At 39.5% G+C, this 18,957-nt stretch overlaps 1 protein-coding gene across 1 annotated transcript in view; it reads left to right on the forward strand.

Annotated features, from left to right (window-relative positions):
- ntrk3b (neurotrophic tyrosine kinase, receptor, type 3b) overlaps positions 1-18,957 on the forward strand; it is a 257,195-nt gene that overhangs the window by 210,214 nt on the left and 28,024 nt on the right. Inside the window, exons 13-15 of the mRNA XM_034679541.1 lie at positions 6,821-6,951; positions 13,638-13,810; positions 17,825-18,068. Coding sequence (XP_034535432.1) covers positions 6,821-6,951; positions 13,638-13,810; positions 17,825-18,068 — 548 coding nt within the window. The remainder of the gene's footprint in view (positions 1-6,820; positions 6,952-13,637; positions 13,811-17,824; positions 18,069-18,957) is intronic.

Consider the following 18,957-nt stretch of genomic DNA (forward strand, 5'->3'; position numbering starts at 1 on the left):
AAAAACACACATGACTCTGAAGTGGAAATCAATGCATGGGCTCAAAATCACTTTTAAAACCATTGCCTGTGAACACAGTTTGTTGCTGCATCTACAAATGCAGGTTCAAACTGTACCATGCTATGAGGAGATCATATAGGCTATACTGTAAGTATGCTCCAGAAACACCAGCAATTTATCCAGACACAAGCCCATTAATGATTGACTAAAGTGAAGTGGAAAGCTGTCCTGTGGTCTGTTTAATCAAAATGTTATATTCTCTCTGAAAACCATAGACGCCATATCCTCTAATTTAAAGAGAAGTGCGACTATACTTTGCTTGTTACCAGAGCACAATTCAAAAGCCATCATCTGGGAAAATACAGGGATGCATACGTGTCTACAGTAGTTTACACATCTGGGAAGGCATAATTAACGCTGAACAATATATACAGGTTTTGGAGCAACATATGCTGCTATCCTGACATCGCCTTTTTCTGGGATACCTTGCATATTAAATCAAGAGAATTCATAACCACATTCTGAACATTCTACAACAGCATGGCTCTGTAGTAGAAGAGTCTGGGTGCTAAGCTAGCCTGCCTGCAGGCCTGACTTGTCACCCATTGAAAACATTTGGCACATCATGAAAGAAAAATATGACAAAGGAGGTCCTAGGCGTTTGAATGGCTGGACTCCTCTACCAGGCAAGAGTGGGACAACATTTCACTTTCAAAAGTTCAGAAACTGGTCTCCTCCATTACAAATGTTCACAGTGTTGTTTAAAGAAGAGGTGATGCAACACAATGGTAATCATGCCTCAGTCCAAACTTTTTGAAATGTGTTGCTGACATTAATTTCAAATGAAGTGTATATTCTTCATAAAACAGTAAAACCTTTCAGTTTCAATATTTGATATGTTGTTTTGTAAATGTTTCAGTTAATTGTAGAGTTTGAATGATTTGCAAACCATCAGAATTAGTTTTTTATCAACAAATTACTCAGTGTCCTAACTTATTTTGCAATTGGGGTTGTGGTTAATAAACACTAACAAAGACATAAGTGAAAATTCTGATCAAACTGCTAAAAAAAGAATACAACTAATAAAAAAAATTCAATGTTCCAAGCTAGATAAAAAATACATCTTTGAAATATCAGAAAAAGTGAAGATATAGATCCTGCACAAACTTGAGCTGAAAAGTTTTCAAATAAGTATATAATACTGTGGCATTATGTATTTGAAACACTTTCTGAGCCTCCACCTGCTGATAAATGACAACCTTCACATTTTTACATTTTTGGCATCTCACCAACCACCTCATCCAGAGAAGCTTAATGACGGGTGCAACAAAAGAATAAGCTTCAGTAGCTGGATGTTCAGCGTGACAGGCGATAGTAAGGCCAATGCTGAGCCTCTAATGATCATAAATGATGGAGGAGTGCATGGAGCTGAATTAAAATAAAAGATAAGGATGGGGACCATTCATATTCCTTAAAGAAAGCACAATAGAGAAGTAGAGAGGATTCAGTGGGGAGTAGATGTTAAGTATGGAAATTTTTCAGACTTGAGCAAGTGTCAGAGACATTTGGTCTATGAAATCCAGTCAAATCACATTTGAATTAAAATGCATGGGTGTAGACTTAAGGGTGTTTTTCTACTCTCTTGGAGAGCAGAGATTTGGAGGCTGAAGCTCCAGCAGAAATGAAGTGTCAGTGTCCCTGGTGGGGCTCTCACCCGGCAAAATGGCTGCCAGTTCCTGCAGACACTTCTGTTCTGATCTACTTTCAAACTGGGACATTTTTTCATATTTAACACTCAGTTCAGAAATGGTTGTTATTATACCCGCTAACGAAACACACCAGAGGAGCAGGTGACGTTTGTTATGAATCACCTCCTCGACATGTTTGCGACCAGATGGTCGGCTGATTCTGAAGAAATTACAAACTCCAGAAAAAGAAACGGTCAAACTGAACTAGTAATCTATGTTTATGAATGGGGAAATGTTTCAGTGATTAAACGCTTCATGGGTAATGCCACAAAAGCACAGCAAGAAATGATGGAGATCCTGCCTCCCCAGTATTATCTCTGACAGCAAATCAATCACAAGAGTCAGATGGAGAAACACAAATACATGAACCGTAACCTGGGGAGTTACATTTTGGTTCCACAATCAAACACACCTTAAAGAGACTAAAGTGTATTCAGTTGTCCTGTCTTTGCTCAACAACCACAACTTAGCAGCCTCCGTTTTGTGGTTGCGGGCTTTGCAAACAACTCTTAAGCCTGATTTATACTTCTACCTCGAATCAATGGCGTAGCCCACGCTGGAGGTCCGGGTAGCTCCTGAGGCATATGCACGCGCACCTCCTCCAAAATGTAACTACCAGTAGAATTGACGCGGACTGCAAGCTCTGTGATTGCGGTCTGCTCATCGGCTGCACATCGGCTGTGTATTTCATCTCCTCCTCTCTATTCCTCCCTGTAATGATGTCTGTATGATAAACAGCAACATGTATCAGCTGTAGATTATCTTAACACGCTCTGAATCACAAAAAAAAATAAAAATAAGTGGAAAAGTAAATAGAGATCGTAGCATGGTTGGAAGCAGGAGATCGGCTATCAGAGAGACCACATTGCCCTCGGGCGTTTCGGCGGAGAATTGCTGCGCGACACGGACACATCAACGCACAAGCATGTGGTCTTGACTTGAATTTAAAACAGTACAAGGAAGGCAAGTATATGTATTTGTATGTGAAATAGAAAATCATTCATCAGTAAGTTTAAAGCTTTAAAGCCAACTAGTAATGTTGGTACACCTGGTTCACTTACAGTACTTACATCTGAGACCTGATCAAAGGTTAATTCTAAGGCCAGTAACGTTTCATACTATATTTTGTTGCATTATAGGTTCTATTAAACATTAAGAAGACCCTTACAAAAAGCATCCATTGAGTATTTTGGAGTAGCACTTGCTCAGTTTGATTCATGTTTAAACTCCAGCCAACACTTTTCAAAGTATTAATGTCTCATATGAGAGTTATGTTCACCAAAAGTAGGGCTTTTTCTTATTATTTATTTATAAATAAAGTTTGACTTGACAAACTTTGGCTAACTTCACCCAGCCTCTCTTGTCTAGAGATGAAGCACTGCAATATAAGATCAATGCTCCCAAGTCTTTTCAATGGATCATTAGCTGGTAAGGATGCTTATATTTTGTCTCCTCTCTGTAGCTTTATCTTTGACATTTAGCACACCTACTGCCAGTATAATATACTAGCTCAGCCTGACAACGTTTGCAGGTCCGTTAATCTAGTTTGTCATGTACTTTTGTGCTCCTGTAATTGTTGGTCAACCAATGCTGCAACAGTGAGGTGGTTTGGGGACACATTGACCATTAGCTATTTTCATTCTCAGTTTTGAGAGCTCAAATATTATGCAAGTTACTGCTTTGTTTGTGAATCCAGTCAAACACATAACAACAACTTTAAGGACAACAAATAGTGCATTTTCAGGTGGGAGTGACACTATTTTTCATGGTTAAACTATGTGTGTTAACTCATTAGACAGTTAGTGTTACCTTTTAATTTTAATTCAAAACAGAAAACAATCTGCCTAAGTTTCCTGACAGATTCTTCATTTTATTCAATTTTTTTCCCTGTTGACTTGTCATAGCCTACATTTATCCGATTTGCAAACCTCTAACACCAGAGTAACTACATCATAGCATCATAACATCATTTGAACTTCTCACTCAGATCACGATGCAGAGGAAAATGGCTGCAGCATGAATCTGGTGAATATCTTTATGTCTTTTGAGGAGCCTTAGAGTTGAAGCTGTCTCTCTGTTCTGTCTGCCGATGATAGAGGCTCATGGGCTCTTGCTGCAGACACGTCACTGTCTTCACAGTATATATATATATATATAGTCTTGTGTACTCTTGAGTCCTCAGTGACATATTTTATGATATTTACCAACCACCCAGTGTGATTTTAAGAATGCAAATAACACACAGATGGAGGATGGATAGAGATTCTGGGAGTTTATGTGTCTACCGGGGATGCATTAGGCTTCAAGATTTGACTGACAAAAATGCACTGGAAGCTGTAAGATGTGTCATGCAGCAATACAATTCATTGCCAAGAGCCTACTGAAAAAGTAAAACATAAAAAAACTATGTACATAATGGTACATAATTGTTGATGGGCAATGAAGTAATGTCCTGCCAACGTACAGTGCAGGACTCTTTAGATAATAGACAAAGGATGCATAAATGAGCCCTGAGTCAACAATCTCACAGACATTATTATCAGACTGTGTAAAATACTGGATTCTGATTGGTCAAAACCTCATAACATCAGGAATAAGTTCTCAACAGCAAGAGTAACACCAGGGACAATCTGATCACACACGCCATGTCGAATCAATCTGATAAAGTAGTCCAATACATTTAATCTCTGCCTGTTGACACTGTGGCAAAAACAACTGTTAGCATTCTGAATCAGCAGGCTAGAAAGGATATTTTAACACTGGATCCCGTACCGCAATCTAGGCAACGGCAGCAGAGCTGGTTAGTGCATCTTTGCGGTGATGATCATTACAAAGTCATTCAAACCATTAAAGACAGTGATAATAGCGAAAATAATAAACATTGTCACATTTGCCTTATTTATGTTTAAAGTTGTGTGAACTGCAAAGCTCTGAGAGGAAGAAGAATTGACTGAGGACAGAGCCACCATCATGTATAGTCCCGTTCAACTTGACTCACATTACCATGAAAGGAAATGTTCAGGTTAATGTAATGTATAACAAACAAACAGGCTAATGTTTCAACTCAAATGTAAATCGAAATGTCAGCTTAATATTGATTTGTCCATTTAGTGGGCTGTTGAAAATCTGCTGCCATGGAGGCGTTATGACTGGTACAATTTGAAGGAATATATTTTTCTTAGCTCTACAATTGAGTCATCTTCAAATTAACATTTTGTGTCAACCTGTTCTTATCTTTAGTTGTTTGCCAGGTAATTAGCAGGACAATGTATGGTGAATGGATGGTTATGTACACTGGGATCCTGACAGGGTGAGCAGGAACTGGACGCATAGCGGAGGAGTCTTGTCTCACCCTGAATTTGAGTGAAAATGTTCGCACTATTTTTACCTTCTATGGTACAGACCTTGTTACCTTTACAGTGACATCTGAACTTCATGTAGGTTTCCTTACGATTAAAAGAAGAGGAGTTTACAAAAAAAGGAGACATGACCTATAAAAATGGTGCCTTGAAATTGTTGGCATTCCCCTTCATGTACTAGTGTCAAAGCTGAACATTCACTTGAATTTCTAATGTATGCCTTTTTTGAATAATTAATAAGTTTGTTTTGGCTCGTCACTCACTGTGTTATTTCCTCTTACTGAGCATCAAACATTCTTGCTCCACTTCATTCATTTTTCACAGCAGATGGAGCTAAATTGTGATGTAAAGCACTCACATAGTGCCCTCATGCTTACCTACACGTGTTGTTGGAAACTATATATAAAAACACAAGTGGGTGTATGTGTGCACATTTATAGAAGCCTGGAGTTTTTGATGGTAAACCTACAAGCTGTCATGTTTTATTCAGAGTGAGGCATGAAGATCCATTCTGTCAAAGAGCCAACAACTCCTACACCTGCCCAACTCCATCATACTGAGCCTAGCAGGTAGAGAGAGGGGAACATTTACCAGCTCATGTCTTTCTGGCTCAATGTCATTAGTTTTTTTCTCCATCATTTTATTATACTCAGGTCAACCTGCAAGATTTGGTAGATTTTTGAAGCTAAACAAAGGAAGAAGACGCTTCAGTTTTGTGATCACAGACATTGCAAACAATACCAAGAAAGGAGGAGAAAAAGTTGAAGGTCACATTTTCCAAAATAGATAAAATGTTGCATAACACTTAAATGTTCTTGTTGAAGGGAGCTATTTGGGAAAAAAATGAATAAAGAAGTATAAAGAGAGACAAAGGGACTTTTTTTCTCACCTTGCTAAGTTACTGCTTTATTCCCTCACAGAGAGTTCTTAGAAAAGGACATTTTACTATTCAGTTCTCATTAGAAAATGTCCTCCTGTGTTGTTTTGTTGCCAACAGTAAAACCAAAGAATCCTGATAAGAGCTGTGCAGCATGGCAGGTCCAGTGTCATCTGGCAGTGTATTTGTGCTTTGGAGATTTAGATCCACTTCAACACTAATGTTTCCAATATTCTCTCTAAAGTAGCTTCAAAATTAGATCAAACTTTTTTCTTTTACAGTTTGCCATTATCACATATTCTGTAAGCGCTTTTGTCAGAACTTCACTGCAGCTTTATCACACTAATATTCAAAGAAGTATTCAAATATTAAAGAGGGTTTCACCATTTCATCAGAGCCAGGATTGAAGATGTCTTGTGCATCATTTCATTTGCACTTCTCTGGGATTGAGTGTGACATATTTGGTACTGTATCTGTGGAAACTAGAGATCTTGACTTGAATTTAAAGTACAAAGTAGCTGCACCCGCAGAGCAGCACATAGAGCTGCCACTGTATCTGTCTCTCTCTTTGCCTTCATGGTGCAGTCTGTTTTCTGAGCACCATATTCTCTCTCTTACCCTTTTCTCTTTTGTATCTCTTCGACCCGTTTATTCAGAGATAATGACAATTATTCATGTGGGGCTGAAATTCTCCTCCTAAACCTATTTTTCTGCTAACACAGCCTGATTTTCTGTCCTATAAAAGTGTACTAATGCTTACTATCTGAGGAAAGGTGTTAAATAATTACTCTGTTTTTCCCTCGTCTTCTTTCTCTCCCTGCCTGTTGGTGATTTAGTTGTCCAGCACATAAAACGGAGAGACATCATCCTGAAAAGGGAGTTGGGTGAAGGAGCATTCGGTAAAGTCTTCCTGGCGGAGTGTTACAACCTCTGTCCCACCAAGGACAAGATGCTGGTGGCTGTCAAGGTACGTCTTCACTGTTTGGCTATGTGTGTGTGTCATATAAAATGATTTCCCCCCTCAGCTGTAGAATCATGAAAAGAGTGGTGCCATTCTGATATTTAAACAATAAGTAAAAAGCAGAGACTGGACACAGATGGAGAAAGAGAGTGTTTCTCTATCCAAAAGTAACAAATCTGTTCCTAGCATCATTTAAATGTCACCAATTAGCATGTTTTTTGGTGATATTCTTTAAGCGTACACTAAAGCATGTGGGTTGAAGAACAGTTTTGTGTTAGACTAGAATAAAATAATAGGAAAATCAAAAAAAGCAAAGATGAAAGCCAAGGATTTGAGAATTAAAGCAGTTTCATTCCAAAAATATTTCAAGTAATGATCTGAATCAACTGCATTCAATACAAAATGTCTTGTTTTTACTTTCTTCCATTTCATATAGATGTGCAAATTAATCCATGAAACATTGCAACAAAAAAATCCACAACTGAACAAAATATGTGTTGCACATGACTGTGTTATGTCCTAAAAATGAATTTAATCTCATAGTTTGGATGAGAAAGTTACTGATGTGCAGTTAGTTATAAGATGACTGTAACATGTCGCTGAGCCCTGAAGCTGAGCAGATATCAAGCTGTGCCCTCATAAATCTACTGAGCCCTCTGATGGTCGACACAACGCTACAGCTCTGACCTAACCTGCCTTTAAGCTGCTTTTAAATCCCACTGTCAGCCAAACAAAGAACTGATACTCTGAGGCCTGACCTGTCCTGATATCCACATTATGCCTGCTACCTGCTTGGGCAGCCATGAGTGTAGCCACTGGTATCATCCTCACAAGCTCATCGTCGATATAACAGAAGTGGACACAGCGAACGTGACCTCATACCCCACTTTGAATGATATAAGTTTGATTGTATGTGTAAACATTTTGTTTTTGGAGCCAAAAGTGAGCATAAACAGTAGGCTAACAGGCCGCCATGCTAGCTGATTTTACATCACAGATAACAACCCACAAAGAGCAAAGAGGAGCGAAAAGAACATCATGCTGTATTGAAGAAGACATTACAGCTTTTTGAGAGCAGAGACTCATTTGAGCAAAGAAGTCAGGTCTTTTTAAGATAAGATAAGATACTCCTTTATTCGTCCCACAACGGGGAAATTCATGGAGTTACAGCAGCAAACAAAAAGGTGTACAGTACAAGAGTTTCAACAAGAATATATATATATATATATATAAAAATAAAATAAAATTCATCAAAGATGACAGCTTGGCCATAATTCTCCTGGCAGCCACCACCTCCACAGGGTCCAGGACTGAGCTGGCCTTCTTCACCAGTTAGTTCAGTCTTGCTCTCCTGTATCCTGTCCGCCCACAGCAAGTGTAATCCTTCCAATGTGGCGTTCGTGTCCGGTGTTAGCTCTGTTAGCATGATGCTACTCTGCCAGTATTCCCTCTGGTGCTGGGTTAGCTCGTCCACCTTATCATAGATAGATCTTACATTCCCCATTACGGTGGGTGGAAGGACAGGTCGATGTCGTCTTTTTTAGCTTGCACCTCAATACCAGCACGTCATCCTTGCCTCCTCAGCTCGCAGGGAACATGAGGCCTAGCATCGTTTAGCATCAACATGCTACAGGATGCTAACAGCTGATCTCGTATGTAAACAATGTTACCAGGGATACACGCATGATCTCCGGACACAGACAGGAACAAAAATAGTAAAAACACCACTGCAAACGTAGCCAGTTTGGTGTCGATGGCCAACAAATGAGTCATTAAAAAGTCATGACAGGCTCCAAATAAAATACAAAGATAACTTAACAGATATGAAAAAAAGTCGAAAAAAGGACAACGAAGAAAGAGCTGCTGCAACAAGCAGCCACTCCAGCGGCGCTAAGCAACGGAAAAGGGTTTATACTCCCTGGATTTCCAGAAATTGACAAGTTTTGCAACCAATTGAATCGCCCCCTGCTGGCCATGACAGAGAATACAGACTAGAGACACGGCCTCATTAGCTTTACTTTTGAACCCAGACAGGGCGCCTCATTAGCGAGGATGCCTCTCGGAGCGCATAAATGACAGAGGCCAAAAAATCATTTTTTTTCACGGCATGGGAAAACTTTCTTAAAAGTGTACTAATAAAGGGAAGTGATATCTATTGCAAAGCAGGGGGGTTCCAGCAGCTTAACTACAGTGTACAAATAGCACATGGTTAAAAAAAAAAATGTAAACATACATTTCTGACCTTAATCACATCCCAATTAACACGTTACTGCTGACAGCCCAATTGTAGTTAAAGTACCATACAAAAAATCCAGTAGCACACTTCTTATCAGTATTGCATCAAATGGTGAGCTCTGTTATATACAGAATGTTACACCCCTGTCTGCAAACTGTAATATTTTTAGGATTAGTGTGGTTTGGTGAAGTGATGAGGCTCCATGTAATATTTTCTAGTGGGGTCAAAAATCGCTGGTGGCGCTGCTGGCTATACTAAAGCCATACTTTAATACTTAAGCTCAACTGCAGTGACTTGGTAAACTTCCTTTCTTTGTAGTTACATTTCATTTCAAAGTCATCATTGCAACCACTATCACAGTGGCTGTTTTTGAAAACCGCCTACTGTACTAGCAGTTTGTACTGATTTGGCCAAAATTCAGTATGTAGTAAGTAGTATGTTAACAAGAGCAAAATCTGCAGTATGCCAAAACTCCCCATATGTCTACTGGTTCGGGAAAATTTCACAGTATGCATCGGACCAGTCTGCCTCGCGTACTGTTTCCCACAATGCACAGCGCTAAAGTTACGCTTCTTCTTTTCTCTTCTTTTTTGACAGGGGGAACTCAGTTTGTAGGTGCTGTGAAAAGTATTAAAATTCAATATAAACTACTTCCTAACTTTTTAAATCATAAGTGGGTGCTAAAGAAGCAGTTTATCTATCAGCTTGGCCGTTGTTTACTTCCGCTTTCCGAAACAGGAAATTCAGTGACGTCTGGCTCAGCATACTGCAACACAGATTGAACAGAACAGTCATACTACAGACTAAATTCAGACACAGTATGTAGTAGGCAGTACCTACTGCCTACTGAAATACAAAAGACAGCAGTGACAAACAGGAGTGATTAAAGGGACTCCATACACAGCTATGCTAAGCTAACTGTTTCCTGGTTGTAGTTTCATAGTAAATGGAAGCCAACAAGAGTGGTATCCATTATCCCTCCCTCAGCTAAAAAAGTAATTAATAATCATGACTGACAACGTTAATGCCTTAATAACCTGTTCATGCAAATTCATTTTAATGCCACTAATTATTTTAACGTGTGGTCAATGTACAGTGTTCTGTGATTATGACGCTTGATCCGCTCCTTGGTTAATCAGGAAGTGGTGTGGCAGTAACATTGTGGAGCGCAAGCAGACACAAGCATCCTAGATAAAGAAACAGGTCTTTTGAGAGGCAAGTTCGACTTCAAACCCCTACCAAATATTATCTCCACAAGATCATTCACATTTACTGTGGAGGTGAACTGAGTTACCACTGGAGTCAAGTCTTGCTGGCCAAGCTCACAGCTAATGCAGAGCACCCCATTAATGTTGTCCAGGTGCACTACTGATGCAATAATGAGAGACATTCACTGCATAAAGCAATCATATCTGTCTACTCCCATGTTGATAAGAGTATTGAAATATTGAAAAATATCTCCCATTTAAAAGAGGTAAAAAGTGTGTGATTAATCAGTGATTATTCTTGAGTGATTTGACAGCCCTGATAACCAAAAATCTACTAATGTTGATCTATTACTCCAAATGGCCCTCTCTAAGCATCCATTAGCTTGTTTTTTTGCTGAATCGTCACTATGTTATCCAGAATTTGTTTCCAGAAGACCAAAGAAAAATGGCATATACAAATCTATTAACCTGAAGAGTGAATATTGTTAATAAGGGATTTTAAAGCTCTGTAACAGGAGACACAATGCAGATATAAATAATGTAAAAAGTGTTCTGGTTGGTAGCTGAAGGAATTCCCAAATGGGGCTCAGTGCCCCAACCTCCACCTGTCTTTGTACATTTAAAACCTGTCCAAGTATCAGCCATGGGACCTGAAAAGTTGAAACCCTGGTGAACTTGATGCTTTGTTTTAAAGAGCTTAAAGGATTTGGAAGCATTGCCCCTGTGTGGTGGCTCTCAGTGCACTCTCAGTGCTCAACATTAACTTGTGCTTGGCAGCTCCCAAGTGTGAATACGGGGAAGTGTATGAATGTGAATCAGGGGGGATGCTGCATACAAGGCTGCAGGCTCAGCAAACCTGAAAACAGTCAGAAAACCAGCCTGACCTTGACAATGGGTGAAGTTCTTGGAAGAATTGAGATGATTATGATGGAGTGTCTGGCTGCCTTACTTATTGTAACATAATAGGATTAACAAAAAAGGTTAATCTACTTTACGATACCCGTCGTCTGCAATTTCATCTTTATTTTTTGAAACAGAATGCAATGTAATTTTTTATCTGAACATATTTCTGTTTGTGATAAAGCAGAAAAGCCCTCTGAATTTGCTTAAAGGTCAACAAAAGGAAAATTCATAGCGGCGTTTTCCCTCAATTTATTGTGGCCGAGCACTTGAAGGTATTGTTTTGGAGAGAAGCCCAGACAAGAAACATTTCCTTAAGAGTGTAGTTTGATTTGGTAATAGAATTTTATGGCCATTTTACCTACTCCGCCGTACATCTCAACCACCTCGACCGCTCCACTGCAAGAACAGCAGATATGAGTAAATGTATTTCCATCTCAAGGTCTCTCCATCTTTACGTCAGCAGCAGGCTGGGACCGCATAACACAAGGCCAGAGACATCAAGAGAATCAGCTTGCTGTATTTTCTTGTTGCTGAAAAGTCAAGGGTCTTTTTCTTCCACTAGAAGCTACAACAAGGCATGCTACTGCTGTTATTTGATTTATGTCTCTTTCTTCTGGTGCTGTCGGCTTCGGCTGACATACCATCCAAATCTAATATTTCATGTGTGCCACGCTGCAAAGGTGTTCAAGACACCCATGTTTGATCTGATTTACCAATCAGATCAATTTGTTTTGTGTACAGTTGTTCCAGCAAGTTCACCTGCACTCACTGGATATTATTTACACTGGTTACTGAGCTAAATTCAATGTACACAGTTTAATAGATGGATATAAAGCCCAGCCAACAACTGGATGCTGTTCGACTAAACAATGGAGAACAGACTGTTCAGTTATAAAACTTTATGGATTTATTTGGAGGGATTTGGTGTAAATGACATTTTGTGGAGTCTAGCTGGTGCCTGTGCTGGAAGTGATATTGGGCAAAAAGCAATTCAACAACATTAGTTTGAGGCAGTCACAAAAAGGAACACATTATTTGGTATTAACACAGCCTCAGAGGATCGTGTTTTCAACCAACACAATCAGGAGGAGGAAAATTGGAGTGAATAAAGACACAATAAGAGGTCTGTTAGTCTAAGACACAGAATTTTAAACTTAATTCTAACGTCAGTATTTTCAAAATAATTTTTACATTATAAAAAGATCAGGTTTTTTTTTTTTTTTTAGCCGAGGCTTATAGGAGGACCAATAGATCTCAAAGTTTTCAGTCAAAACAGATATGACTTGGGGCTGCACGGTGGTGCAGTGGGTAGCGCTGTTGCCTCACAGCTAGAAGGTTCCTGATTCTAATCCCCGGCCGGGCAGGTGCCTTTCTGTGTGGAGTTCTCCGGCTTCCTCCCACAGTCCAAACACATACTCACCAGGCTGATTGATCAGTCCAAATTGCCCATAGGTGTGAGTGTGTGCGTGAATGGTTGTCTGTCTCTCTGTGTTAGCCCTGTGATAGGCTGGTGACCTGTACCCTACCTTCCGCCCGAAGGCAGCTGGGATAGTCTCCAGCCCCCCGTGACCCCTAACGGGATAAGCGGTCAAGATAATGGATGGAACATATAACGTCAATTGATCCTGAAATATATATTTCTGCCTTAACAGCAGTCGTCCACTGACCCACCAAACAGCAGATGTTCCCAGAGCTATGTGGTTAGCATAGCTACACATTCAGTGACAAAACTGGCGTGCTGTGTGAATTATTCAAAGCAAACAGTCAGAAAAATTAAGAGGAAAACAAGCGTAGGAGGAAGAGCCCAAGGGTGTAACTTACTGTACAAAACAAGGAGGGAAGAGTGTAAATGAATACAATACAAAACAAAAATCTGCCGGATGTTTCCTAAAAGAAGTGGGACACCTCTTTGAGAAGAACGGTTCCCCTTATACAGATTTATCATTATTTTATGAACAATCTTGTAAAGTAGGTCATTTAAAAATGTCTTAGTTCATGTCGAGGGAGAGGCCATGATATGGTCACTTTAGTTTGGAACTTACTTAAAAAGAGTTAATGCATCAGTGAAATCGTTATATAACCCCTACCTTCTGATACCTCTTGATTACAATAAAAAACTGCATATTTTGTCCCCGACTGTCATGAAAAAACTAAAGAAAAACAATCATATGGTTGAATAACATAGACTGTAAGATATCAAGGCTGTAGAGTTATATTGGTTTATTTCTCCAGAGAAAAGGGCAGGTGTATTGTGAAGGCTTTTGGAGCGGGGCAGGCCTTTCCAGCTACTGAATGTTCATCTTTTCTGAATCTGTTAACCTGACTTTATTAATTTTCCTTTCCAGACACTGAAAGATCCCAATCTGTCTGCCAGAAAGGATTTCCAGAGGGAGGCAGAGCTGCTGACCAATCTGCAGCATGACCACATTGTTAAATTCTACGGAGTGTGTGTAGACGGAGACCCTCTCATCATGGTGTTTGAATACATGAAGCATGGAGACCTCAACAAATTCCTCAGGTCAGTTCTTTAATGAAGATTAAGTCAGTGTAACATTAATGTAGCCGGCTAGAGCTGGGAGAGCATATTAGAAACCCGTCATATGAACAGACAGTAAAAAAGCTAAAGTGGGTGCCTTTTTATTTTACGGTCCCACATAATAAAAACATGTATTTCCTTACCTATACTTATCTACTTATGTCAGTCTCCAGCCTGAGAATGTAGGAGTGAAAAAGCCTCTGCATCGTTTCTTTAGCACATCTTCTGGGATTGCTTCTACAAATGGTGATGCTCATGTGGTGACATAATGATGGGAGTGATTTGCATAGATATGTATTCAAAACCACTCCCACTTGTCAAGTGATTCTGCTTCCTCCTACATTATTGTGGTTTTGCTTCGTTCTTGCAGAGTCAAGATGTCAAAGGTTAGATTTGTTTGTACAAATCATTTCACCTCGGACTGCTACGAGAGCCAACCGCATAAAGTTACACATGAAAGGCATGAACCCCTTCCTCCTTTCAGATTCTGGATCATATGTGTAGTGTACTGGTGCTTCTTGAGTGCTCGCCATGTTTCTTTTGGTGTTTTTCTGCCTCTGCAGCCATCTGCAGCGGTTAGCACCCCCACTCAAAATACATTCAGGCAGCTAATTAGTGAAGCTCCTCAATATCATAGTGTCTACAACCACACAGATCACTGCATGGATATTGAAGTTAGAAACTGAGAGGCTGCAGATCCTCCACAGAGTCTGAATTGTAAGTGTGCAACCAATATACAGAGGCTACAGTCCTCGTTGTGCCAGTCACTGGTAAAGCTCCTGGCCTCGACCATTTGCTGCATGTCTGGCAGGTCAATTCTAGATGCAAGTGACCGCCAATTTACCCTATGTAAAAGTAAAAACTTTGGTAAAAGTCCAAAAAAACTTTAATTCTTTTGTCAAATTCCTGCTGCGGATACCAAGCCTCACAGTTTCTGGGTTAGCAAACATGAGAGCTCTCGTGCTTTTGTTCCGTTAATGTCAGGCTGTACCAAGGGAAGTGACCTCTGATAAGCCTCCACAAAAGCGACAAGACGACGGTACAGAAAGCGCTTTGGTAATGGGAAGCTTCACTGGGGTTGATGTCAACGTGCACAGGAGGCGTCTGTGATAGAAGTGTGTTGCTTCATATACGTTGACAGCAACAGTGTGTGTATGTGAGAGATCTTTCTTGTGTCTGAAGTTTGAGAAGTAGTTGAAAAGATGACATGTTAGGATTGAGTGTGAGTGTGAATGTGTGTGTGTGTAAGCAGAGTCTGCAACGCACGAAGACTTTCTGTTGGGAAATCGTTCCTGAAATGAAAGGCAATGTCGCGAATGATGAAATTCTTTCATGCAAGGTGCAAGACGTGGCTGATTTTTGGTCTATTGGTCCTGTTGGTCACATTTAACAAATGAGATGTGTGGAGAATCACAAGGAAGAACAGAGTATCTGATGTGCGAGTCCAGTTCAACCCTCAGATAAATGCAGGCTACATGTACTCCCTTCAGTCACTACAAGATGTCTGTGGAGTCAAATAAAGGTGAAAAGACAGACGGGAACCAAGGCAGAGCACAAGTAATCCCTCTACAGGAGAGAATAATTTTTACACAGACAAAGTTATACCCTGAATGCTCTAAAACTGGGAGACCGGGTAAAAAAAAAAAAGATCTTGTAGCAACTTACTGAACCTTGATTAAATCTGTCGGATTGAAATTAAAACCCTGCAAAAAATGGTCCTGGTTCGCAACCTTTAATACATCTTTTTCACCAAGTTGACCGATTTGTCTGTCATTGTGACAAAAAACAGCGGTTGCTTCAGTCATGATCTGACATAATTAAACACATTAACATAGACATTGTAGGCTAGTAGTCTATGTAGTTGTGTCCCCTAGAGCTTCAGGGGCATTGGCTGTACAAGGGTGTAGCATACTGTGTGGAGAGCAATTCACTGCTATGCAACTTATTCCCATCAGAAGCTATGTGACGACAACTTACCTTTAATAAATCCCCTAAAGCGGACATCTGCAGCTAACAATGTGCTCTCAACTCCACTTTTAGTATTGCCTCTAAAGTAACTAAACATTAGAGGGTACATAATAGGAAGTCTTCACCAGAAGCCCTTCAATTGTTGGTTACATTAAAGGCCTATAAAGTTGGCTGTGTTGTAAGAGGCTACATTTTCATAATAAATGATAAAAAATGGGTTTCAAGATTACTTTGGTCATGAAGATGCCGAAACAATGAGCACCACTGAGGGACTGGTATAAGCAATCTTTTAACCCATCATTGTCTATTATCATCTGATGAAGCTATGCAATACATGCTTCTTGGAGCAGATGCCAACTTTTCAGTAATTCAGGTGAAGCCAGCAGTGAGCGTTTCATGACTTTCAGCAAAGACTTCCTTTTCCATGTGACAATTGCATCTGCTATGTCAACGCTTTCTTTTTGTCATCTGTTTCAAGTAGGTTTCAACTCAACATTTGAAAATTAGTTGCAGGGACTCAGCTCAAAAATATTTCTTGTGATTTACTAACAATCACTAGGTCTTAAGTTTGCCAAAACAACATCATCATGACGCAGATGTGTCAAAAGTTAAAATCAAACTTTGTCAGGTCTGTCTTCAAAAGGAGAAAACAACTTTGAAAATGTTTTTTTGTTCAATGGAGGTTGGATCAAACATTTCTTAGCACTCCAGTGGTTGGAAATCTAACATTGATTTGTCACCCCAGTTAGTCCTATAATGCATTGTTAGATGCACTTAATTAAATCTGTTCATAGAGCTAAATAAACTGTCACCAGGTTACCTCTGATGGGAGCAGAGTTGTCATTATGGTGGATTGCATTCTACTTTTTCTAACACAAACTGTACACACCAAAGCCTGCTGAAACATGATTGGTAAAGACTACTGAGACTACAACCGTACGACAAATGGAAACCAGAACACTTCCCACAATGAAAACATGGACCCTTGAGTACAGATTATACAGTTTTATTCTAGAATATGTAAATAGAGATTAAGCCACAAGTAAATCAGCACCAAGGAAGGGTGATTGCACCAACTTTCAGCACTAGAGATAAAAACTCTTACTTTACACAGTGAGCACGTCTTCTCAGTTTCACTGGTTTGTATGTTTTGTCTTTAATTGGCTCTGCTCCATGCTTAAAACCAGTATGTTGGAACTGCTACTCATCAGTGTCGACTTAGAGTCATGTTAGATTTAGTTGGATACTTGGGAAAAATTAAATCCCCCTGCCCCACATGAATTTGTTAAAGCTGAGGCAATGTTGGACCAAAGCTAGAGATGGGGTGTAAGAAGTTGACAAATGTGTCTGATATCATGCGGGCCAAAGCCACCACGAACTGTTATAACAGCCCCAGAATTAACTGAAATAATCGTGCAGACACTTAAGTTGCACTTTGCAAAAGAAGTTGCTTACATTGTGATGGTTAATCGTTTAATTTTTTTTACCACAGTCACACTTCATTACACAAATTAGTCTCAATGGGTAACGAAAGACAATAATACTGCCAGCATAAGGGTTTATTAGTGCTGCAAATGGGGCAGTCAGGTTACAGTCCTCCTTACTGTAAAGGCATTACATTTTCTGTATGAAATCATGAGAAGTATTATGTATCTTTTAAAAGATAAAACAGTATTCATGTTTTTTTCTTTCTTTATTAATAAGGTTTAATTAAGAAGTAATAAGATAATCTCTGTTTAATTCAGTATTTAGTGTTACGCATAATTTGGTCTAATATGACTAGAGGCTTGTGTCGGCAACAGAAATGTTAATGTTGCTTCATAGGTGACATCATGTGACAACGACTTAGAGACTCTTCATTAGTTGTGTTACTGGTACTTACTGTTTTATATTTAATCATCCTATAAGTATTTCCTCTGGCCATAGCCGTTGCTTTTAAGACAGAAATAAATACTATATATTGTTGATCAAATTAATCATAAATAATTTTGTTGAATTTTTCTTTCCTTTGTGTTCTTTGTAATCCAGAGCCCACGGCCCAGATGCCATGATCCTGGTAGACGGCCAGCCTCTGCAGTCCAATGGAGAGCTGGGCCTTTCCCAGATGCTGCACATCGCAAGCCAGATTGCCTCAGGCATGGTCTACCTGGCCTCACAGCACTTTGTCCACAGAGATCTGGCAACCCGCAACTGCCTAGTGGGCAACGGCCTGTTAGTCAAGATTGGAGACTTCGGCATGTCCAGGGATATCTACAGCAGTGACTACTACAGGGTAAGATTTTACCGGAATACATTTAGTCTTATTAATGTTTGTTAATTGTCATCAGACAACTGCGGGTTGCTAGATAGCTTTTCAGAGTATTCCATCCAGGATATCTGGCAACTGATCCCTGACTCTTCATTGATCAGCAAATGAAAAGACAGTGCAAGTAAAATCTAAGGCAAATGAGCCATATTTTGAGTAAAAAAAACCAAATCACATCAATATATCCTGCACATACATCATACCTGGGTGGGCCGCCCATTAGTATTCACTGAGAATTTTAACGTTTAACATATATAATATTTATTTATATTAGTTCTCCCCATATTGTCTGGTAACCTGCTGACATATGCTCTGCAGGTGATCAGAAAGAGAGGTCCTTCAGTACATCCAACCTGTTAATGCACTGATAGGTGCAAAGTCTCATATTAAACATGAACCACCACATACCGCTGTTTTAAAAGTCATGTGCATCTGGTTGCTGCCAATGCTATTCTGCACTATCTTAGAATTGTGAATTGTGAAAACTGAGTGATTTCAAGTCTTAGTTAAAGACAATGTAATGTTATACACATCCCCACCTCCCCCACCACAGACACAGCAACATTCTCTGGCAAATAATGCATATTGATATTTGTTTACTAATTGGCTACTGTAAGACAACTAATGCTAGCATTCAACCATTTATTAACTCTGAAGTAAACTCCTATCTTACACTGTATTAAGTAGGAATATACATTTTTTTTCTATAGTGTCACGTAACTAGCATTAACCTCTGGTAAGGTTAATGCTAGCTTTAACTTCCTGACCAAAGCTTATATTATCTAGTTAATATCTGAATGCTTACGTTAGCCTTTGTCTGACAAAGCTCATGGGTTAATTACTATTGTTTTTGACA

Source organism: Notolabrus celidotus, chromosome 3, assembly GCF_009762535.1.
Source record: "Notolabrus celidotus isolate fNotCel1 chromosome 3, fNotCel1.pri, whole genome shotgun sequence".
Taxonomy (NCBI): Eukaryota; Metazoa; Chordata; class Actinopteri; order Labriformes; family Labridae; genus Notolabrus; species Notolabrus celidotus.